General features: G+C 43.5%; 1 protein-coding gene across 6 annotated transcripts in view; it reads left to right on the forward strand.

Moving 5' to 3' along the window:
• The first annotated feature begins 6524 nt into the window (after positions 1-6524).
• yeats2 (YEATS domain containing 2) overlaps positions 6525-24914 on the forward strand; it is a 119467-nt gene continuing 101077 nt past the window's right edge. For 4 of the 6 annotated variants that reach the window (XM_052018822.1, XM_052018828.1, XM_052018825.1 and 1 more), the window contains exons 1-4: positions 7049-7069; positions 12131-12242; positions 24442-24539; positions 24714-24806. In XM_052018822.1, the coding sequence (XP_051874782.1) occupies positions 7061-7069; positions 12131-12242; positions 24442-24539; positions 24714-24806 (312 nt within the window). In that variant the 5' untranslated portion in view covers positions 7049-7060. Of the gene's footprint in view, positions 7005-7048; positions 7070-12130; positions 12243-24441; positions 24540-24713; positions 24807-24914 lie in introns of those variants that run through there. The other 2 variants (XM_052018827.1, XM_052018826.1) reach the window with 2 other exon arrangements.

Below are 24914 nucleotides of genomic sequence, written 5' to 3' on the forward strand. Positions count from 1 at the left end.
ACTGAAGTTGCCACAGTTGGTAGGTGTAGCAGATATCATTATAATTTCATGGGGAAAACTGAACAAACATTTGGAGCAGTAGAAGGTCCAGTGCAATGGTATTGGTTTTTGGATTGTTTTGGCAATGAAGTGACAATCTCAAGGGCTATGTAGTCTCCTTCATTGAAACATAATATGATCCTAAAGAAGCATGATCGGGTAGATGTCGAGAGGTTTTCACTAGTGGGAACATCTCAAACGAGGGGACGTATTCAAAATAAGTGGCCAGACATTTAAAACTAAGGTACATTGAAATTTCTTCTCACAGAGAGCAGTACATCTCTGGAATTCTCTACCCCTGAGAGTTGTGGAAGCTAGTTCATTTAGAGGTAGATACCTTTTTGAAAGATTGGGAGATTGAGGGCTAATGGGGATCTGGCAGAGAACAGAGGCTGACGCTTGGAGTAGATCAGCCATGATCATATTGACTGATGGAGCAGATCTGAAGTGCCAAGTGGCCCATTCCTGTTTCTTTGTGTGTTCCACCCTTGTAGCATCACTGGCACAGGTAAAAACAGATGAATCACCGTTATTCTAAGAAACAGAAATCATGGATGGTGTAATGCAGAAATTGAAAGTACTGGTAAATTGAACCAGACTCACTCATTTAAAATTATGAGAAAATCCATGCAAAGCTTCTCCAGGAGACCTTTTCTGCATTTGAAGAAGCACGAGCTAATCACATGATAATGTGATTGGAAATAAAATTCAGACTGCTTCCCCTTTCAGTATGGAATTATAACCTAATTGTACAACTAGACCTGGAATGAAACACAGCAGGAGCTTTCATGAGAGCTTCTGTATACCTGTGAATCAATACAGCCTTTCTTGCCTGAAGACCAAACTCCCCCTTTTGTGTAGGGGTTGGGGGGAGAGTACAAGGTCAAAAGGGACCCTCCTAATCATTCCTTTCTGGATTTTTGTTTGTTATAAATATGTGAGGCGGTGGGGTGAATGGTTCACATAGGCAAATTACCTGGGCCTAGCACTTTTGGGTCTTTTTTTTAAATAGTTATTCTTGGATTTCAGTAATTGTTAGCAAAGCCAGAATTTGTCGCCTCTTTGTACCTGAGAATACAGAAGGCATTCTTGGTCTGTGTGGTGAAAGTAACCCAAGGTGCTGCTTGGAGTTCCAGAATTTTGACCCAGTCTCAACAAAGGATTTTTAAAACAAAATATTCACTTTTTGAGATCTCAACCTTCCCAAATGCCTTTGAACTGAGTGGCTTGTTAGGCCATTTCAGATGAAATTTAAGCATCATTAGCACATGTAGGTCAGAGGAAGTAAGTATAATAGATTCCTTCCTCTGAATCACATTAGTGGACCAGAGGGGTTATGTGTGCAATCTAGTAGCTTTGTGGTCATCATTATTAATAATTAGGTTGTTTTTGTACTTCCAGATTATCAACTGAATTTAAATTCCACAGTTAATATGGTGAGATTTGAACTCAAGATTGCTGGTCTGTTAATTTAACTGCTGTGTCACTACTGTACCTATTTCCTCTTTTCTTTCCTTCATCTCTCACTCTCTAGCCCTTCCCCTCAATGTTTCCATATCCAACTATTATTAACTCTCATTTTCTTTGTTACGTCCTATTGATATCTCTCGCCATGTGTCATTCTTCCTCCATCTTCTATCACTTCTTATTGCTTTTCTTGTTCTTTACTTCCCTCCATTCCAATTATCCTTTCCTTCCTCTTCACTCCAAACCTTTACCTTTGTCATCCCTATTCCCTAGTAACGTCAGTTTTTCAATATTGGACTCCAGCTTCTTCTTTGGAACTTTCTTCCTCAATTACCTAGGTCTCTCTGCCTATATCCATAGGAATCAGAATCAGGTTTATTATCCGTTGTTTTGTGGCAGCAGTACAGTGCAAGACATAAAGACATAAAAATTACTTTAAGTTACAAAAATAAGTAAATAGTGCAAAAGAGGAATAATGAGGTAGTGTTCGTGGGTTCATGGACCATTCAGAAATCTGATGGTGGAGGGGAAGAAGCTGTTCCTGAAGCATTGAGTGTGGGTCTTCAGGCTCCTGTACCTCCTCCCCGATGGTAGTAAGGTGAAGAGGGCATGTGGTGAGGGTCCTTAATGATGGATGCTGCCTTCTTAAGAGACTGCCTCTTGAAGATGTTCTTGATGGTGGGGAGGGTTGTACCCATGATGGAGCTGGCTGAGTCTACAACCCTCTGCATCCTCTTTCAATCCTGCACATTGGAGCCTCCATACCAGGCGGTGATGTAACCAGTTAGAATGCTCTCCACTGTACATCTGTAGGAATTTGCAAGAGTCTTTGGTGACATATCTCCTCAAGCTCCTAATGAAGTAAAGCTGCTGGTGTGCCTTCTTCGTGATTGCATCAATGCGTTGGGCCCAAGATAAATCCTCTGAGATGTTGACATCCAGGAACTTGAAGCTGCTCACCCTTTCCACCGCTGACCTCTCAATGAAGACTGGTGTGTGTTCTCCTGACTTCCTCTTCCTGAAGTCCACAATCAATTCCTTGGTCTTGCTGACATTGAGTGCGAGGTTTTTGTTGTGACACCACTCAACCAGCCTATCTATCTCACTCCTGTATGCCTCCTCATCACCATCAGAAATTCTGCCAACAACAGGGGTGTCACCTGCAAATTTATAGATGGCTTTTGAGCTGTGCCTAGCCACACAATCACGAGCATAGAGAGAGTAGAGCAGTGGGCTAAGTACGCATCCTTGAGGTGCGCCTGTGTTGATTGTCAGCAAGAAGGAGCTGTTACTACCGATCTGCATTGACTGTGGTCTCCTGATAAGGAAGTCAGGGATTCAGTTGCAGAGGGAGGTACAGAGGCCCAGGTTTTTGAAGTTTGTTGATTAGTACTGAGAGGATGATGGTGTTGAACACCAAGCTGTAATTGATAAACAGCAGTCTGATGTATGTTTTGCTGTTGTCTAGGTGCTCTAAAGCCAAGTGGAGAGCCAGTGAGATTGTGTCCGCTGTAGACCTGTTGTGGCGGTAGGCAAATTGCAGCAGGTCCAGGTCCTTGCTCAGGCAGAGTTAACTTTAGCCATGACCAACTTCTCAGAGCACTTCATCACAGTAGATGTGAGTGCCTCTGGCAATAGTCGTGGAGGCTCTTCTTGATTGATGCCCTTTTGAAGCAGGTGGGAACCTCCAACTGCAGCAGTGAGAAGTTGAAGATGTCCTTGAACACTCCAGTCAGTTAGTTGGCACAGATTTTCAGTACCCTGCCAGGTACACTGTCGGGGCCTGATGCCTTGCGAAGGTTCACCCTCCAGAAGGATGTTCTGATGTCAGCCTCTGAGACAGAGATCACAGTGTCACCAGATGCTGTGGGGATTCGCACAGGTGTAGCGTTATTCTCCCTTTCAAAGTATGCATAAAAGGCATTGAGCTCATCAGGGAGTGAAGCATCACTGCCATTTATGCTGTTAGGTTTTGTCTTATAGTAAGTAATGGCATGCAAACCCTGCCACAGCTGTCGTGCATCCGATTGTGTCTCTAACTTCACACAGAATTGCCTTTTCGCTCTCATGTTGGCCTTCCATAGGTCATACCTGGACTTCTTGTAGGGTTTGGGATCGCAGGCCTTGAACACCACAGATCTAGCCCTCAATAGACTGCGAATCTCCTGGTTCATCCAGAGCTTCTCGTTTGGGAAAACTCAGTACGGTCTCAACAGCACACACTCATCCACACAGGTCTTGATGAAGTTGGTGACGGCCATGGCATATTCATTCAGACCCGAAAATGAATCCCTGAATATGGTCTATTCCAGTGATTCAAAGCAGTCCTGTAAACACTCGTCCGCCTCCCTTGACCATACCTTCACAGTCCTTACCACTGGTGTTGCGGTCCTCAGTCTCAGCCTATATGTCAGGAGTAGAAGTACAGCCAAGTGATCAGGCTGGTGATAGGAGTATGAACAGTGTTAATAAGATATTTATTTATTAGTCACATGTACATTGAAACGCGTCTTTTTGCGTTACTGAGAATGTGCTGGGGGCAGCCCACAAGTGTTGCCACTCTTCTGGCGGCAACATAGCATGCCCACAGCTCCTAACCTGTATGTTTTTTTGGGAATGTGGGAGGAAACCAGAGCACCCAGAGGAAAACCACGCAGACACGGGGAGAATGTACAAACTCCTTACAGACAGTGGCGGGAATTGAACCCAGGTTGCTGGCGTTGCAATAGCATTACGCTACCCGCTACACTATCGTGCCGCCCTCTGCAACTGGATCCTTAACTTCCTTATGGGAGACCACAGTTATTGCAGATTGGTAATAACGTCTCCTTCTTGCTGACAATCAACACAGGCGTACCTCAAGTATGGGTGCTTAGCCCACTGCTCTACTGTCTCTACACTCATGACTGTGTGGCTAAGCACAGCTCAAACGCCTGGATGTCAACATCTCAGAGGATCTATCTTGGGCCCAACACATTGATGTAATCATGAAGAAGGCATGCCAGCGGGTTGACCTCATTAGGAGTTTGAGGAGATTTGGTATGTCACCAAAGACTCTTGCAAAATTCTACAGATGTAAGGTGGAGAGCATTCTGACTGGGTCTGGAGGCTCCAATGTGGAGGATCGAAAGAGGCTGCAGAGGGTTGTAGACTCAGCCAGCTCCATCACGGGCACAACCCTCCCCGCCATTGAGGACATCTTCAAGAGGCAGAACCTCAAGAAGACAGCATCCATCACTCAGGACCCTCACCATCTGGGACATGTCCACTTCTCATTACTACATCGGGGAGGAGATACAGGAGCCTGAAGACCCGCACTCAATGATTTAGGAACAGCTTCTTCCCTTCCGCCATCAGATTTCTGTACGGTCCATGAACCTATGAACACTACCTCGTCATTTCTTATGTTGTACTACTTATTTATTTTGTAATTTATAGCAACTTTTATGTCTCTGCATTGTACTGCTGCCACAAAACAACACATTTCACATCACATGAGTGAGTGATAATAAACCTGATTCTAATTTTAGGTGCGTTCCACCCTGCAACAAAATCATGGTTGATCTTTGCACAAATATCCCCAGCCATGCCCAATCTCTCATTGAGATCAAAAGTAAAATTAGCATTTTGTATTGTAGTTCAAGGTGTTTCATTCAAATATTACAAGTTTTGATGTCAAGGTAATGAAAGATGACCACAAATATAGTCAACGAGGTGGCAAAATGGTGTAGTTCCTAGAGCTGCTGCTGCTTCACAGGTCAAGCAACCCAAGTTCAATCCTGACCTCTGGTACTGTCAGTGTGGAGTTTGCAATGTTCTCTCTGACTGTGTGAGTTTCCTCTGGGTGCTCCAGTTTTCTTCCACAGTCCAAAAGCATGTGCTTGCTAAGTTAATTGGTCACTGTAAATTGTCCCCAGTGTGGAGATGAATGGTAGAATCTGGGGGGAGTTGATTGAAATGTGTGAAAAATAAAATAGATTAAAGTAGAATTAGCATAAAATAAGTGCTTGATGGTCTGCATGGACTCAGTGGGCCAAAGGACCTGATTCTGCGCTATATCTGTCTTTGACTTGGAGTATTGTGTACATTTCTGGTCACCCAGCTAATAGGAAGGATGTCATTAAGCTGGAAGGGGTGCAGAAGTGATTCACAAGGATGTTACTGTGACCAGAAGGTTTGAGTTATAAGGAGAGGGTGGATAGGCTGAGACTTTTTACCCTGGAGTGTAGGAGGCTGAGGGGTGATCTTATAGAGGTCAATAAAATCATGAAAGGGGTAGATAAATCATGAAGGGCAGGCACGGTAGTGTAGCGGTTAGCGTAACGCTATTACAGCGCCAGCGACCTGGGTTCAATTCCGGCCACTGTCTGTAAGGAGTTTGTACGTTCTCCCCTTGACTGCGTGGGTTTCCTCTGGGTGCTCCGGTTTCCTCCCACATTCCAAAGACATACGGGTTAGGAAGTTGTGGGCATGCTAGGTCGGCGTCAGAAGAGTGGTGACACTTGCGGGCTGCCCCCAGAACACTCTACGCAAAAAATGTATTTCACTGTTTGTTTTGATGTACATGTGACTAATAAAGCAATCTTATAAGGTGGATAATCACAGTCTTCTTCTCAGGGTAGGGGAATCTAAAACTAGAGGACATAGATTTAAGGTGAGAGGGGAAAGATTTAAGAGGGATTGTTTTCACACAAAGGGTGGTGGGTATATGGGTCAAGCTGCCAGGGGAAGCTGTAAAGGTGGGTACAATTACAATATTTAAAAGACATTTAGATGAATACATGGATAGAAAAGGTTTAGAGAGATATGGGCCAAACACGGGCATATAGGACTACCTTGGTTAGGTATCTTGGTTGGCATGGACGAGTTGGGCTGAAGGGTCTCCTGTAAAACTCTATAACTCTATTTTCAGGCACAGAGATGTTGAGGCAAGAGATCTTGAATGGAGAGACTGAGGGGATGAATTCCAGAATTTATCTCCTTGGCGGACAGAGGCAGTGCCGCCAGTGGTGGAGGGATTAAAGCTAGCAATGCTGAAGAGCCCAGAGTTGGATCAGTGCAACCAGCCTTAAGAGGTTGGGGCTGGAGTCTGTCACCACCGAGGCACTGGGCTACAGTGGGGGAAACACTGGCAGTGTCGGGGGCCGCTGTAAGTGGGGGCAGCGGTGGTAAGGTTTTGGCTGAGCTGAAGCAGAGGGAGGTTCAGACTGACCTTCCTTGCGATTGTGCCGGGCAGGGCAGGGCAGCGCCGCGCCGCTTCCTCCCGGGCTCGCAGGCGGCCGGCTCACCTCCCAGCGGGGCTTTGTGTCCCTCAGCGCTCGCCCTCTCCACCGCCTCGGGGCCCGGCGGCGGCTGGACCTAGGGTTGGAGGCCGGGCCGGCTAGGGCCGCGCCAACTCCTCCTCCACGGCAGGCCTCGGGCTTTCGGCGGGCTTGGGTAGCGGGCGGCTTCGCGGACGCTCGCAGGTGTCGGGAGAGGAGCGCAGGGGGGGGCCGAAGGTGAGTACAGGCCGGCCGGAGGATGAGGCCAACGTGGAGCTGGGCGAGGGGGAGTGATGGGGAGGGTAGGAGTGGAGAGGGGAAACGTGGGGAGGGGGGATTGGTGTGGGGGGGGGAAGAGGGGCGGAGAGTGTGGGGTAGAGTGGGAAAGTGGGGGAGAGTGGGTAGTGGTGGGGGTATTGAGAATGGGGTGACTGGGTGGATGGGGAGAGGAGAGAGGGTAGTGGGTGGGGAGAGGGTAGTGGGTGGGGGGAGGAGAGAGGGTAGTGGGTTGGGGGAGGAGAGTGGGTAGTGGGTGGGGGGAGGAGAGTGGGTAGTGGGGGGAAATGGAGGTTGGTGGGGTATTGAGAATGGGGTGTGGTGGATGGGGAGAAGAGAGAGGGTAGTGGTTGGGGGGAGGGAGAAGAGAGAGGGTAGTGGTTGGGGGAGGGAGGAGAGTGGGTAGTGGGTGGGGGGGGAGGAGAGTGGGTAGTGGGTGTTGGGGCAGTGGGGGAAGGCCAGGGAAATGGGGGTTGGTAGGGTATTGAGAATGGGGGTGACTGGGTGGGGGGTGGAGAATGGGGGTGATTGGGTGGGGGGAGGAGAGTGGGTGGTAGGTGGGGGGCAGTAGTGGGTGGGGGGAGGGGAGTGGGTTGTGAGTGGGGGAGGGGAGTGGGTTGTGAGTGGGGGAGGGGAGTGGGTAGTGGGAGTGGAATGGGTAGGGACTGGGTGGGGGTGAGCAAGGGTGGGTGCAGATTGGGTGGGAGTGAGGAAGGGGGTGGATAGTTGGGCATGAATGCTCGCTGGATGGAGGAAAGGGGTAGGTGGGTGTTGCAGAGTCAGTATGGGGATAATGAGTAGGAAGGGGATAGTTGGGAAAGAGTTAGTGGTGAGGGGGGAAGTAAGTGATGGATTAATAAAAGGCAGAGGTTGTTCAGCAAATGAAGGGGATTATGTGGTAATTGAGGTGAAAGATGGGAGGGAATCAGAGAGGGAAGATATGGTGAGTTAATGGGAAAGAAGTTGTTGTGAGGGGCAGGGATGGGAAGTTGGTTAATATGAGCCTCAGGGATCGGGAGGGGGAAGAGGCTTTGTTGGAATTATGGTTAGGGAGACAAAAGGGAGAGAGAATGAGGAGGTTTAAGGGGGACAGTGAGGTTGTGAGAGACCTGGAAAGAATAGAGAGTTAATGGGGAGTGAGTGTGAGGTGGAAGGAAAAGGAAGGGTTTTAGGGGCAGTAGGAGGGGAAATGCCTGAGGTTGTGAGGAGCAGAGAGAGGAAATAGGGTTAGTGGGAATGGATAGGTTATAATGAGGAGGGAGAGAGGAGATGGTTAGTGAGGTTGGAGAGGATGTGTAAAGCAGAAGGAGAGGGAAGTGTGTTATGGAGGGGTTGGTTGTTGGGGTCAGGAAAGGAACAGGGATTTGTGAAGGGGGAATGATTGTGAGGGGAATGGAAAGCGATAGCTGTTGGTAGGGAGAGAGGAGGAGTATGTGGGTGAGGGTAGGGAGTTAGTGGGGAGAAAGAGGAAAGGAGGTTAGTGGGGATGGAGAGTGAGTTTAAAGAGGCAGGAAGATGATGGAGGGGGGAAAGTTGTGAGAAAGCAAGTGGAAGGGATTTAGTGGGGAGGAAGAAAGAGGGGGTTAATGCAGGGGGAGTTCCTGAGAGGTGGGAGAGGGAGTGGGGTCATTGGGAATGGTGAGGGTAGCGATTAATAAGGAGTATGAGGCAGCAACAGAGGGAAAGGCATTAATTTGGTGGGGGAGGGAGTGTGAAGGTGCGGGAGAGGGAAGGGAGTTGGTGGGGTGGAATATCCTGGGTACATGTATGTTGGCAGGACTTTTTCACCTATTCCTATCCAATATATGTTCATTGATATCTTAGATGTACTTCACTGTATTATGACTTGTCTTTAATCTTTTCGTATCGAATAGGTTGCTGTTTTATACTGAAGATTCCACTGATGCTAGTGAAATCAGTTTTTTTTTATATATTAGTTGTGTGTGAATCTTCACCCAGGAAACTGGCATTAATATCCAGGGATTGTACATTAATATATGAATTACTTGGGTGTGGATACATGCTTGGATCTCCAAGGGCTGAGCAAGTTATGTATTAATACCCAGGCTATCTGACTTTCTGAACATGATCCTCATTTGTATGGGTTCTGGAGGTGGGCTTTTAGAAAGTTCACCTGTGTTTAGTGGTTTCTCTGGTGGCTTTGACAATGCACAATGATTACTGTTGGAGTTGTGATGCTTGATTCCTTTCTATGAACAAGTGTCATGTCAATGGTATAAAAACAGCATGGAGTGCTACATGCTTCCTGCTGGGAATTTCTCATATGTATGCAGGTGTAGCATTTGTTCTTCTCCCTTCTAGAATCAGTCTTTAGCTTCTCAATTTCAGACTTTACAATGTAAAAGGGAGTTTGTGATTGTGGTATTGGGAGTGCACAGGTAACTGACTTATCTGCTTACTTATAAACAGTTGTGCATAACTTGCTGCCTGAATGATAGAGACTTGTGGAGAACTTTAATAACACGATAGATAATTGGAGCAAAGCGTCATAATAACTATTCACAAAATGTTAACACAATGAAAATTCTGCAAATGCATTTGGACGGATATTTTTGCCTCCTTTGCATTGCAAATTCAAATTTTATACCTCAGCTTTGTTGGTAAAGAGAATTATCCAGAAGAAACAGTCTTGTGTTTGGTACCTAATTGTGGTAGTATGTCATACACTTGCTGCTGACACATATTTTACTCTTTGGAAGCACATGTGTAACTTATTTTTGTAGTGTATTTACCAGCAGAGCAAACCTGTAAACATGTGCATGCATGTCTGTGTTATAATATTGTAAACAGGCAGCACATATACACAGGTTACAAGTTTAAGCCCCAGTCCAAAGTCCTTGAACGCCCTAAGCTGATAAGAATGTTGCTGGGACTGGATGGCCCAAGTTAAAAGGAATGACTGGACAGGCTGTAGCTGTTTTCCCTGGAGTGTAGAAGACTGAGGGGGTGACCTTATAAAGGGATGCGAAATCAGTCTTTTTCCTTGGGTAGGCAAGTCTAAAACTGGAGGGCATAGGTTTAAGGTGAGAGAGGAAAGGTTTAAAGGGGACCTGAGGGGAAAGCTTTTCTACACAGAGTGTGGTGGGTGTATGGAATGAACTGTCAGAGGAAATGGTAGAGGTGGATATAACTACAATGTTTAAAAGACATTTGGACAGGTATGTGGAAAGGAAAGATTTAGAGGGATATGGGCCAAATGCAGACAAATGAGATGAGCACAGGTATGCACGTTGGTCAGCATGGACGAGTTGGGCCAAAAGGCCTTGTTTCTGTGCTATATAATTCTATGATTCTGATAGTCTAATGCACTAGTCAAGGAGGACCACAAAGCTGGAGATCCCGGCCTAGAAATTTATTCTTACCTTTAGACAAAAATTACAATGCAGTTGAAAATTGATATGATCCATTGTAGAACAAAATTGTGTACATTTCCATGGCTTTTAGTGTTCTGCAGAAAATTTGAACCCCTGAAAAGATAGATACAGTAGATGTTGTGGCAAAAAGATTTTTGTCAGCAGCTAATTTCACTGGAATAGTACTATGCAACTGAAAGCAAAGTTTCTTGGAAGTGTGTATAAGATTGGCATGAGAAGTATCAAAACAGGTATCACTTTGATGAAAGATCTACAAAAACAGAGAGAGAGGGAGAGAGCTTTTATACTTTTGTGCATGTCCATGCCTGCTCCTCCTTCCTTCACCCCATCTCCCTTACCTTTCTCTCTCCCACCCTCCCCTTCTGCCACAGTCTCTTTCAGCTCTGCATTGTGTCGACAGTTTGCATCTGCTGTCAAGGCACAAGATAATTATTGGCCATTTCAGGAATGATTTTCTCAGTGGGAGTTTCAAACTGGTTCTTTGATATCTCCATGGTCTAGTTCTAAAGCTCCCTATAATTTTTAAAAATTCAGGAGCTATTATAAAATATGCCAATATTTACTAGATGACTTCTACACTTTTGACATAAACCTATTCCCATCTAATAGCAAAGCAAGTGATCTTGTGGGCCCAGCACATTGTGGATAAAGGTGCATGGGAATGGAGAGCATGAATTATAAGGGGAGACTGGATCGGCTGGTGCAGTTCTGGTCGCCGCATTACAGGAAGCCTGTGGAGCCTTTGGAGAGGGTGCACAAGAGGTTCACCAAGACATTGCCTGGATTAGAGAGTATTAGCTATAAGGAGAGGTTGGATAAATTTGGATTGTCTTCTCTGGAGTGTCAGAGGCTGAGGGGGTGACCTGATAATAGTTTATAAAAATTATGAGAGGCATAGATAGTGTAGTTAAGAGTTTTATTTTCCCCCAGGGTGGAAATGTCAAATACTAGAGGGCATAAGTTTAAGGTAAGAGGGGGAAAGTTTAAAGGAGATTTACAAGGCAAGTTGTTTATGGAGAGAGCGGCGGGTGCCTGAAATGGGAGGTGGTGGAGGTGGATACGATAGCAATGTTTAAGAGGTATTTCGATAGGCACATGAACAGGCAGGGAATGGACAGACATAGACACTGTGCAGGCAGATGGCATTAGTTTAAATTGGCATTATGCTCAGCGCAGACGTTGTGGGCCGAAGGGACTGTTCCTGTGCTGTACTGTTCCGTGTTCTAGATGTATTAAAAGGTGATATTCTTTCTGTTCTGATGCAGTGTTTGTTCCACAATCAACCTTAGAAAGAATGGATTTTCTGGTCATTATCTCATTTATGATTGTGGAACCTTTGTCGGTAAATTGGCTGTTATATTTCCTATTTTTTAAAAGGGTTTACACCTCCAAAACAGTATGGTATGCCATTATTTGTAAAATGCTTTGGAAGTTGAGAAAGGCGCTATGTCAGAGTAAGTTTGTTCTTTCTTAATTGGCCATCTGAGACTTGATGTTTGTCATTGAAAGAATTACTGATGACCTCCTGCTCAGTGCTGCTGCTGACAATGGATAACTCACCGTAAACCAGTGCTGTTACGTTAGGTGATGAGTGACTTCATTTCTCCTGTGGTTCATCCTTGGCACTCGCATGTTTGACAATATACTGTCACTAATAATCTGAAAGACTGAGTTTATCATTGCTCTCCTCAGCTTTCTCTGAAGATGTCGGGCATGAAAAGAAAAATCGAGGATAAAGATCCAGACTATGAAGATATCTCAGTCTGTCATCAGGACAAACGATGTAAAGTGATTGAGCATTCGGGTGAGTAATAGCCATCATTTCGTTTTATTTACTCAGAAGGAGGATATTCATATTTTGGCATACTGGGCTCCTATTTTGAGGATTTCAGTGGCCTGATGAAAAGTGAAGCAAAAAGATTGGCTCTTTCGGGAACGTGCTTTTGAGTAGTTGATTAGCCCTTGCCACTCTTTATAAGTATTATATAGGGAAGATATTCAACTGTAGGAGTCATTGAAATTGACAGCATCCATAATTGATTTCCAATTGGATAACTATCCAGTATTCTAGAGTGGAAATTCTAATTGTTATGCAGTTGATTGAGACTATTTGTAACTCCCGACTCATCACCTGATATTGTTCAAGTGTGGAGAGTGTTACAGAGGAGGGTCACATTAATATGATGCAGTTACATCATGTATTTCATCTGAATTATTGACTTACTACCAAGTTTCATCTTTGATTGTCCCGTCAACAATTATATCCCAGCACTAAGTCAAGTCCCTGTTTCACAGCTGAGAGTAAAAGTTGTCAGCAACTTCAGGCTGGTAAGGCAGACAATTTTTAAAAATAAGGAACTCCAGAATAAGAAAAGATAATAGGGGAAACTTCATCGAGGGAGCCAGTGGTGTTGTGGAATAAGTTACTAAAGTAGGAAGTGTATAGTGCAAATGGTGGTAAAGTGATATGTTTCTGGAGAAGGAAGGGACTGAATGACATGGTGAAATAACTAGACAGTAAATGATTTCAGAAGCATAAACTGGAAGTGAAAATATCCCTGGTCTCATCGGTCAAATAAGTCTGTGATAATAAACCTGCTTCTGATTCATAATCTCCAATCGACTCTGGGAACTGAATCTTCTGTCAAGCCTCTCCATTGCAACCTTTTATTATCCATATTTTTTTAATCAATGTTCTGAATGTGTATTCTAGTTTTTATTCAACACTATACTTTTCTCTGCATTGTTACTATATTGAAATCATTATATTATTTTGTATCCTGTTCTTAACCCGTTCTTTCCCATGACCTCGGAACTGTGGAACCCTCAGTTTCTCTTTTTTCTGCATGCTTGAAGTTTTGAAGCATAATTCAATGACCTGAATTTGGAATAATACAACTATAGGAACTTGCAACACTGAAGGAAATCATTTGGTTGCTGCTTTGCTAGAATGATCCAAGACTAAATATATAGCCAAATTAGAGACTTGAGGCACCACTCCGATTTCATTTTTCTAGACGAGCCCATTTAATCTTACCTAATACTTCACAGCAAGCTCCTTTAGTCTCTGAGTTTTGGTATCAACTTAGTAAATCTTTACTCGGACCTCCTCCTATAATTTTTAAAAAGTAGATATTGGAATTGTTCATTGCTTCAAGTATGATCTAGCCATGGTTTTAGATAAGTTTGACATAACTTCTGTACTATTCAATTCTATCCATATATGCAAATCCTCAAGATTTGAAAGGGTTTGATACTGTAGACATAGTTTCCACTATTGGGAAAGATTAGAATTGGGGTTATAAGTTTAACTGGAATCCTGTTCAGCATTAGTCTATAAAGAGCTGATTCATTACATCAGTTTTGTACCTGTAGTCCAAACACTCACATGTATGTATCTCCCTCCCCCATGTACACCTTTAAGAACATCTGCTCAGGCTGCACAATGCTGGCAACTTGGCATGAACCTTGCCAGTTGTTGGTGCTCCAGCAGCAATGGAACAGTGATCCCATTGCCACTTGGCTCTGTGTGAAGTGAGCCATGAAGCAATGCACAGTGGCTGCCGGTTGATGTTAGGTGGGCCGGGACAACCCGAGAGGCTGCTCAGTGCAGAGATGCAGGGCTTAGGGCTACACCCTAGTTGGCAAGGTGAGTGCAGGCCATTGCTGGGATCTATGGTCTCTCTCATCACCTCCTATTGAATGTGGTGGAAGATGTTATTTCCCCCCCCCCCCCCCCCCCCCCACCCTCTCTTTGACTTGGAAACAAGCTCAGTGGTGGTTGCTGGCCATGAGCCCTGCACCCATAAGTACTGCACCATCTCACCCAGTCAGGCCTCACAGGTAGCCCTTGCATATTGCTTCAGTGGCTGACTCCAAACCCAGCCGTGCAACATTGAGATGATTTTACCCACTTCATTGCTGTGGGAGTCAGCAGAGGGCTGAGCCTTCAACCAGGTTCCCAATCTTTGTCTATCTATCCAAGTAATTGCCCTGTGTTTTAGGACAGGATTATTTCTTTCACTTGAAGCTATATATTGCAGTGACCTGAGTGATGGTAACCCTGCAGTTGTGCACAGATCAATGGCAGGTCCCATGCTCAATGTTTATGTTTGCATCTCTGGTGATTTTATTTTCTCTGGCAGCTTCAAGGACTGTGAAGGCACAAGAGACTGCAGATGCTGTAATCTGGAGCAACATACGATGCTGGAGGAACTCAGTGGGTCAGGCGGCATCTATGGAGGAAAATGGACAGTCGATGCTTCAGGTCGAGAAAAGGGACAGAGTGGGAGCAGTTTATCGGAAGTTGGAGAATTAATGGTCTTGCTCCCCCTCATTCCCTTTTTTCTCTTTCCTCCTGATCTACCCAGTTCTCCTTACTCTCACCCTTCCCGCATCACCCTGTTTCTTTCACCTCCTCCATCTGCCCATCGCCCATACACTCTTCCCACTGGTTCCCCTCCCCCTACTGTTCTCATCTGCCCTTCCCATGTCCTTCACTTGATTCTGTGCTCCACCTTCCTCTTGTATTTGATTCCATCGTCTTCTGTCCTTCGTCGCTTCCACCTTTCACCTCCCAGCTTCTGACACATTTTCCAATCTCCCCTCCTCCATCTGCCTATCATCACTCCTCACCTGGATCGACCTATTGCTCACTAGCTCTTGCTCTACCCCTCCCCTCCACCTTTTCATACTAGCTATCTCCCCTCTGTCTTTCAGTCCAGATGAAGGGTCTCAACCCGAAATATCGACTGTCCATTTCCCTACATAGGTGCTGCTTGAGCCGCTGAGTTCCTCCAGCAGCTTGTTTGTTGCACAAGGACTGTGATGTTGTTTGATGTTGTGATCTGAGTGACAATGCTGCTCGGCTAATGCTGTAATGGACAAGAAAATGTGTGCCACATGGTCTCCTTTACCAGTATCAGTTCAGCTAAAACTGTTAAGTTTTGGCTTACTAAATGCATTGGAAGCCTGAAATACGTGAACACTGGCAATGTGACTTATTTTTCAGGCTGTAAGTCGACTCTGCAGTGCACTTCTTTTATTCTAGTACTTCGGGCAGAGCAGGTGCAATCCTTGGATTGGGCAGCGTTTTAGGTTTCAGTCTTCCTGATCTAGGCAGATTTGGAAGGCAGGTGGTGGTGTGAGGTCAAACTCAGTGGGATTATTCTCTAGAAGCGCCCCTCCCTTCGCAGCACTGCTGAAAACGTGGAAAGGTGGAAGGTTCAGCAATGGTGGCAATGTAATCAATCGACATGTGAAGACTGGTGTTGTGAATCCTTCCTCCATCCCACACTCCTTCCAAATTCAATAACTCAGCACCATCAGGACAGGAGGGAGTGAAAAACAAATAAGTGGAAAGGAATGGAAAGTGTTGTTTTGAACTTGTAGTTGCAGTATTGAGTGGTTTATTTATGTTTTTCATGTGCAAGCCCCAAGTGAGAGGAAGGAAGGGAGGGGAGGGTGTCGGTGTAGAGTAGAGTCATTCTCCTTAGCAGCAGATCACAGGAAAACATGAGCCACCTGATTGCTTGTTTTTCAGCATATTATCAGCGTATAATTTGTAGTCACTCTAGCAACCAAACTAACTCCAGTATGAAACAGTCATGATGTCTAGCCTTTGTATTTTTACATCCTTTGCCTCAGGTGCTACATTTTGGTCTGTCAGTCTTCCTTTGTGTACTGGATGCACAACTTCAATTATAGAGAGGAAATACTATTTTATAGAGACTTCAAGACTGCTCACTCTACTCAGTAATGGTTGGAAGGAGAATGGGTCTTTAAATTGAAAAGATAGAAGATCAACATCTGCACTTGTACATTCCATGAGCAGAATTGTTGTGAGTTATCTTTCAGCTTTTAAGAACTAATTGGCAATGAGACCTGCACGCAATCAGCATTAAAAGTAACCGAATGTGAGGTGTTACAACGACTGCAGTGCTCATTCTTTGCCTCCTTCAAAATTTAATGGAACAAATTAGTTAAACAAGAATGCTAAATCCCTCTTACTTCTAAAAGGGGCTTGCATTTCTGCAGCACTTTTCATGATTGTAAGGTGTCCAAACTGCTTTACCTAACATTTTAATTCAATTTTTGATAATTTGCAGATATTTCAATTTGCTGTAATGAACTGGTCCTGATTCAGTATTACCCAATGAAGCAACACCACTCAGGACTACTTCTACCAAATCTCCAGCCCTGTTTAAAGAAAAAATTTGGGCCGTCTTACAAATATTACTATTTAAAGACAGGTTCCTAATTATATGGAAACGTAGAGCCATAGAGTTATATAGCGCAGAAAAAGGCCCTTCAACCCAACATCCATGCCGACAAAAGTGTCTTCCTGAGCTAGTCCCATTTGTCTGCATTTGGCCCATATCCCTCCTATCCATGTACCTGCCAAATATCTTTTAAACATTGTAAAATGTTTAAAAGACACCTCTACCACTTCCTCTGGTCGCTCATTCCATATACCCACCACCCTCTGTGTGGAAAAACTTGCCCCTTCGATCCCCTTTAAATCTTTCCCATTTCACCTTAAACTTATGCCGTCCAGCTTTAGATTCCCTTACCCTGAATATAAGACTGTTACCATCCACCTTATCTATGCCCCTCATGATTTTATAAACCTTTATAAAGTCACCCCTCAGCTTCCATCGCTCCAAGGAAAACAGTCCCAGCATATCTAGTCTCTCCTTATAACTCAAGCCCTCCAGTCCCGGCAATCTACTTGTAAATCTTTTCTGCACCCTCTCTACCTTAATTGTGTCCTTCCTAAAGTATGGTGACCAGAACTGCACACAATATTCCAGGTGCGCTCTTGCCAATATCTTGTCCAGCTGTAACATGATATCCCAACTCTTGTACTCAATACCCTGTCCGATGAAGGCGAGTGTGCCAAATGTCGCCTTCACCGCCTTATCTACCTGTGTCACCACTTTCAAGGAACTATGTACTTGTATCCCTAGGTACCTCTGTTTTAATTTCAGGGGAGTGTTTTGCCCCCATGATCTTGTGCAGGTGAAATATCTTGAAGTACAGTTTTTGCAATTTTATTTCTTCGGGTTGAGTAATGGAAGTGAGAACATATCCTGTCAGATAATACTTTTCCCTGAAAATGACAGGTTGGTTATCAGCCATGGAGCAAGCTGGAAGCTAACAGAAGAGCTATTTCTGCTGGACAATTACTTTGAAATCTAAAAAAATGCTGATGCTAGAAATCTGAAATAAAAGCAAAAATGCTGGAAGCACTCAGCAGGTCAAGCAGCATCAGTGGAAAGGGAAACTGAGCCAATATTTCTAGTCAAAGACCATTCGGAACTGGGAAATAGTGAAGATGTTCATTTCATGAGAAAGTCAGTGAGAAGGGAAGTGGTTGGTGGAAGTGAATCAAGGAGTAAAGAAGGAACGGAGTCTTTGGGATGCTGGATGAGGAGTGAAAGAACTGCTTGGTGGCAGAAACTTGATAAAAGTGGTGAAATTGCAAAGGGTGGTTCCATGAAGTGCAGAGGCTTAGTGGAAGGTGAGGACCCAGGAAACTCTATTCTGGCTCTGTAATACATGAAGACGCAAAAGACTGTAGATACTGGAATCTGGATCAACAAACAATATGCTGGATGAACTCAGCAGTTCAGGCGACATCTGTTGGGGGGGCGGGGTGGGGGAGGTAAGGAATTGTCAGCTTTTCGGGTACTGATGTAGGGTTTCAACCCGAAGTGTCAACAATTCCTTTCTCCCCACAGATGCTGCTTGACCCACTGAGTTCCTCCAGCAGATTGTTTGTTGCTCTGCAATACATGACTCTGTTTTCTGACTCGAGCTCTTTCAGAAGAAATTGTAGGATAAAGTAAATCCAAAGCACTACAGATGCTGCAAACCTGAAGTAAAAACAAAGTTGGAAGCGTTTAGCAGGTTAGGTAGTATCAGTTGGAAAGAGAAATGGAATACATTGCATTTATCCGTTTGTATTATCACCCTCTAATGCCTCATGAACCCATTTGATAAATTGGTACATTGGTTTATTATTGTCACACGTACCGAGGTGCAGAGAAAAACTTTGTTTTGCATGCCATCCAGACAGATCATTTCATCACATCAGTGCATTGAGGTAGTACAAAGGAAAACAATAACAAAATACAGAGTAAAGTGAGGATCTCTACAACTTGTACAAATGGCAATCCTGGCCTAACCCTTTGACCTATCCATTCCTTCCCCAGCTTCTCTGCAAATTAATGCTAACTTTTCTCTCCAAGTGCTGATAGTGTAGGGTCCTTGACCTGACATGTTGACTCTGTTTCTCTTTGCACAGAAGAAGTAGTCTGAAATGTTGATTGCAAAATAAACTACACCACCAGTCACAACAGTTTTTTTCACCATTACCTCCAGATTTTTTGTTTTTGCCTAAATCCAGTTCAACCAGTTTTGTTTTTGAGTGCTATTGTGTGTGCCTCTAAAGATGTCTTTCACAACAGCACTTTGTATACAGTAGAAGATTGTATAGCAAAAAACAAAGTGCTGGAGGAACTCAGCGGGTCAGGCAGCATTTGTGGAAGGAAAGAGAGAGCTGACATTTTAGGTTGAGACCCTGCATCAGGACAGTGAGTGTAGAGGGGAGATAGTCAATATAAAGAGGGGAGAGGGATGGGTGAGGCAGGGGCTGGCAGGTGATATGTGGAACCAGGTGAGGAGGGAGATGATGGAGAGAGGGAATGAAACTGGATGGGGTTGGGGGAACTGGAAAGAGAGAAAGAAGTGTGGGTTACCTGAAGTCGGAAAATTCATGTTCTTACCATTGGGTTGTCGACTACCCAGGTGGAATATGAAGTGCTGATGTTCTAAGATTGTACAGTTCACACATCATTGTCATGAGTTCTCACAATATACTTTTAAAGGGTCCATGCAACTAACTGGTGGTACAATTTTATTTTATTTGTTTGTTTATTGCTCATCCTTCACCTGTTCTTGAACTGAAGGACTTTCCACACTTGAGAGACCTGTTAAAAGTCAACCACACTAAGAGATCTGGAGTCATATATGTGCCAGACCAGGTTAGGACAACAGAATATGGAAGGACATTAGTGAAACAGATGGGTTTATACAACACTCCAGTGGCTTCTTGTTCACCATTGCAGTATATAGATTTTCAATCTAGATTACTTGCCGTGGTGGGATTCAAACTCATTGCCTCAAGTTAGTAGGCAGGGCCCCTGGGTACTGGTCTGTTGACTTAACCATTTTGCTACCTCACTCATGATGCCGAACATTGCAAATATTGCATTGGCCCAGGAAGATGCAACACTTTTGGCAACAATAAACTTGTATTTATGTGACACATTTAATATTGTTAGAGACTCCAATATGCTGAATCAAACCATATTCAACTAAAGAAGTAGATTTTAAACAATGGCTTTAAGAAAGAAAGATAGGTGGAGGGGTTTTGGGATGAAATTACAGAGGTTTAGACCCTTGGTAGCTGATGTCATAGCGCCAGTGGTGGAGCAAATAAAATTCTGGATGAGGAAGAGGATGGAATTACAGAAGCAGAGATATCTTTGAGGGTGGTAGTGCCAGAGCAGGTTAGAGGGAAGGAGAGGTTACCCGAGAATGTGTTGCAGTCTGGAATCACATCACAGAATGTAGAGCTTTATTGTATCGAATAATTAGTACATGGGAGTGTAAGATTGTTGAATGTAGTTGGAAATATTCCTGCAAATTTCATTACATGACCTTAATGCACTTTACCAACTTAGTCAAACAGATTTATTTTCAATATTTTTAAAAGTTAGTAAACAAAAGTGATCAAAGAAAATAAAGGCTTTTCTTTTAGTACTTGTCTGATTGTTCTTTTTGGTTGCTATATATATTTAGTTGTTAAATATTTAATTCTCATTGATTTGGATATTCTTCAGAAAATGCTGGAAACACTCAGCAGGTTAGGCAATATCTGTGAACAGAGAAACAGAGTTAATGGTTCAGGTCCAAGACTGTCTGATTTCTAGCATCTGCAGTTCTTTTGATTTTCACCATGATAATCTTAGATGGCTAGCTTCCCAACTGGTTGAGAAGTGCAGAGGTTATTCAAGGGGCTTAGATGATTTGCATCTAACATAATGAATATTCATGAGAGAGCAACGGAGTGCAATTTTAATGGTGAGATGATTTATGTATACAATAGAAAAACTGGGAGTGAGTTAAATGGCTTAATTGTAATTGAAGGAGTTTAGATGATAAATATATGCAAGAGTGAGCTTAAAGGGTGTAATTTTGATTGAGGGCTTTAAATCAGTGGTTCAAATTCTCTGCACACCCTTCCCTGCCAACAAGCTCTGAATGTGAGCATTACAGGCAAAAAACACATCGTTCACATATAAAACACAACCACGTTACTGTTCAAGATGAATCCCTTCTCATACCGCTCCCAAAGCAAAACTTTCTGTACTGAACTACAGCATTGCTTTTTTAAAAAAAACAAAAAATCTTGACACAAGGGACTGCAGATGCTGGAATCTGGAGTAACAAAGACGATGCCCCCACGTGCCGTGCCCCCACCTAGGGCAATCTGATCATCTCTCTGTTAATGCTACCAGTGTATAAACTGTTCATTAACAAGGTTAAACCATCTAGTAGAGAGGTGAGAATCTGGCCTGAGACAGCACTATCACAGCTGCAGGACTGTTTTGAGAACACTGACTGGAGTCTTTTTGCTGATAACAACCCTACTGCAGAAAATAACACTGCTATAGACCTTGAACAGTACACCTCATTAGTACTATCATATATCAACTTTTGTACAGATAATGTTACCACTGTTAAGGAAATTCGGGTGTTTCCGAACCAGAAACCCTGGATGAATACACAGGTTAGGAAGCTGCTAAAGATTAGAGATGCTGCTTACAGAGCTAGAGACACCATTGCCTATAGTCTAGCTAGAGCAAATCTTAAACGCGGCATCAAAACAGCAAAACACGACTACAAACTTAGGATCGAGGACAGTTTTAACAATAATAATCCCCGTCGCATGTGGCAAGGAGTACAGGCTTTCACTGATTATAAAATGAAAGACTCCCAGCCTGTAAACAGTACCATCTCAGTGGCAGAGGACCTTAATAAGTTCTTTGCCTGCTTTGACAGGGAGAACTACAGAAGGAAATGGTTAGACTGCCTCAAGATCCTTATGGACTGGTACTTGATACTAATGAGGTCAGTAGGATACTACACAGTGTCAACGCAAGGAAAGCAGCTGGACCTGATGGTGTACCAGGGTGTGTGCTTCAGGCATGAGCTAACCAATTAGCTGGGGTCTTCACTAACATATTCAACCTCTCCCTGACATACGCTGTTGTCCCTACGTGTTTTAAATCAACAATCATTGTGCCCATTCCTAAGCAAAAAAATGTGTGCTGCCTGAATGATTATCGGCCGATTGCACATACACCGATCATAGCCAAATGCTTCGAGAGACTGATTTTGAAGCACATTAAATGTGCTATCCCTGCCACCGTGGACCAGCACCAGTTTGCCTACTGGACAAATAGGTCAACGGAGGATGCAATTAGTCTTGCCCTCCATACTGCTCTGGCGCACCTGGAAAGACCGGACACGTATGTCAGGATGCTCTTTTTGGACTTCAGTTCAGCCTTTAACACAGTTATTCCCAGCAGACTAGTGTCCAAACTCCACAGCCTGGGCCTGAGTACAACAATCTGTAACTGGATTATGGACTTTCTGACCAATCGTCCGCAGACTGTCAGGTTAGGAAGGCACATATCTTCCACCCTTACCCTGAATACTGGTGTTCCCCAGAGGTGTGTGCTGAGTCCCTTCCTGTATGCCCTTTTCACTCATGACTGTTCATCCGTCCATGAAACAAATACCACCATAAAGTTTGCAGATGACACGACAGTCATTGGCCTGATCATGAACAATAATGAATTGGCATACAGGGATGAGGTACAAAACCTGACAGCCTGGTGTTCCGCCAACAATCTCATTCTCAATACCCAAAAAACTAAAGAGATTGTGATGGATTTCAGGAAGTCAAGGAAGATAGATCTTGGTCTAGTGTTCAATGGTGGCGAGGAGAGTGTCCAATTTTAAATTCCTAGGGGCATACATCACCAAGGACTTTTCCTGGGCAATACACACCTCAGCTGTCATTAGGAATGCACAGCAACGGAAATTGAAGAGAGCCAGACTGTCTCAAAACATTCTGGTGAACTACCAGTGTGTGGTGGAGAGCATCCTGACATACAGCATTACTGCTTGGTATGCCAGCTGCACTAGGAAGGAGCAGAAAGCTCTGCAGAGGGTCATTAAGACGGCCCAAAACATCATTGGGACTCAGTTACCAGCGATGGAGGACATCTATCAGGCTCGATGCTGGAGCAGTGCTTTAAACATCATTTGAGAACCAGCTCACCCTGCTCACTACCTTTTTAAACTACTCCCCTCTGGTAGGCGATACAGGGCAATATATGCATACACTACAAGACTGAAACACAGCTTTTTTCGCAAAGCTGTTAAATTGTTGGACATGGACTGACACCTCCTATACATACATACACATACTATGTCTCCCCCCTTTTACCGGCTGGACTCATCATGGTGTTATTTAATATATTGATATGCTGCTGATTATCATTATTATTATTATCATGGTTCATTTGCACACTGCCTTTTTATTTTTTTATATACTTTATATTTGTGTAAGTATGTTTGTTTTATTTTATAGTTATAATTGCTCTTATCAATTTACTATTTTGGTTTTTATTAGGCAAGGGAGTGCCATCGTAATCTCGTTGTGTTGTTGTTGCAACAGTACAATGACAAATAAAGAAATAAAGAAAGAATGCTGGAGGAACTCAGCGAGTCAGGCAGCATCTATAGAGGGAAATGGACATTCAGTGTTTCGGGTTGAGACCCTTCTTATGGACTGAAAGATAGAGGGGAGATGGCCAGCATATATATATATATATATATATATATATAAAAATAAAAAAAATTCTCCCCGCATGAGCAGCTGCACATTAGAAAGAGCGCGCCTGACAATCCTCTCTTCTCCTGCCCCCACCCATCTACCCACCTTGCAACAGCTATACTGATGTGTTGTTCCCATAAGGGAGCACCCAAACACAGGCATGACACTGCAATCCCCACTGTCCGCTCCAAGAGCATGACAGTCCAGTCCTTACAAATATGTGTACTTTCAAAGAACAGTGTTGACTTGTATGCTTAGAATATCTTCAGAAATAATACAGTTGTGATAGAAATGCAGTTTTTCAAATCACTGGATTTGTACATATTGCAGCAATTATTCTGTTCCTGCATGCAGAGGTCCACAGTTTGAGAACCACTGTTACATAATTTGAAAACAGAACAACTGGGATTTTTTATCAATTGTGCCCTTTTGGAGGATTTAATTTGATTAGCTTGAGGGAAACATTTAGCTACATGTTTGATTAATTTAATGAAAACTTTAGAGACACAATTCTGAAAATTTATTTCACAAACTTGCACATGTAATAAAGGAATGACTAGGAAATCTTTTATCTGTCAACGTATTTTATTGCGTTCTTCGGCATTGAGCTGCATTGCGGCTTATTTATGAAATCCACCACATCTTTGTGCAATCCTAGCCATTTTTTGAGTATATACTGTGGAGAATTGATAATGCATGCCCTGTGTCCCAAATGGTTATAAAAGATCTCTATGTTGAAACCTATTGAGAAGTTACTGTGATCTCCAGGGGCTTTAGATCTCAAACAGTAGCTTTATGAACAGAAAGTTTGTAGTTTGCATTGAATGAAGAATCTAATTTAATGAGTCACTCACCTGATTCTGTAAATTCTTGTGAAGCAAAATTTCAGTGATCCTCACTGAGGTTTAATGAAATCTGAAATTACTGCCATCATGTTGTTAGTAACTATGGACACCATATGCTAACTCGTAGTTTCTGTGATCAGGTTTCTATTCAATCTCATCTAACTCTTCCATTTCCCATGTAGCACGTGAAGCCACTTTGCAAAAAATTGAAGTTATCATCAAGGAACAGTTTGCTGTGGAAATGAGGAACAAAGAGCATGAGATTGAGATTATTGATCAGGTAAAATTAGTTTTTACTCCCAATTGCTGCTGGAAGCTGGAAACCTGAAGAACTTATGGTGCTTTAGAAATGATGTTTCTTCAATGTTTTTAGGATTTATATCAATTATAGACAAGACAATTTTTAAACAGTTGCTTATAATATAATTATTTGAATATCTGCTTGTTTCTAAAGCGCCTTAGCGAGGCCAGAAGGATGATGGACAAACTTCGTGCCTGCATTGTGGCCAATTACTATGCATCAGCTGTGCAGCCCAAGGTAACTGAGGTAAGGAGGAGGAAATAGGTATTCTGCTTGATTGTATTTTAATTACGTAAATATTGCCATATGCTTATGACTTCACTCAGCAGCTGCATGATGATGGCTGCTAGTGGA

This window comes from Pristis pectinata, chromosome 6 (genome assembly GCF_009764475.1).
Source record: "Pristis pectinata isolate sPriPec2 chromosome 6, sPriPec2.1.pri, whole genome shotgun sequence".
In the NCBI taxonomy this organism is placed as follows: domain Eukaryota; kingdom Metazoa; phylum Chordata; class Chondrichthyes; order Rhinopristiformes; family Pristidae; genus Pristis; species Pristis pectinata.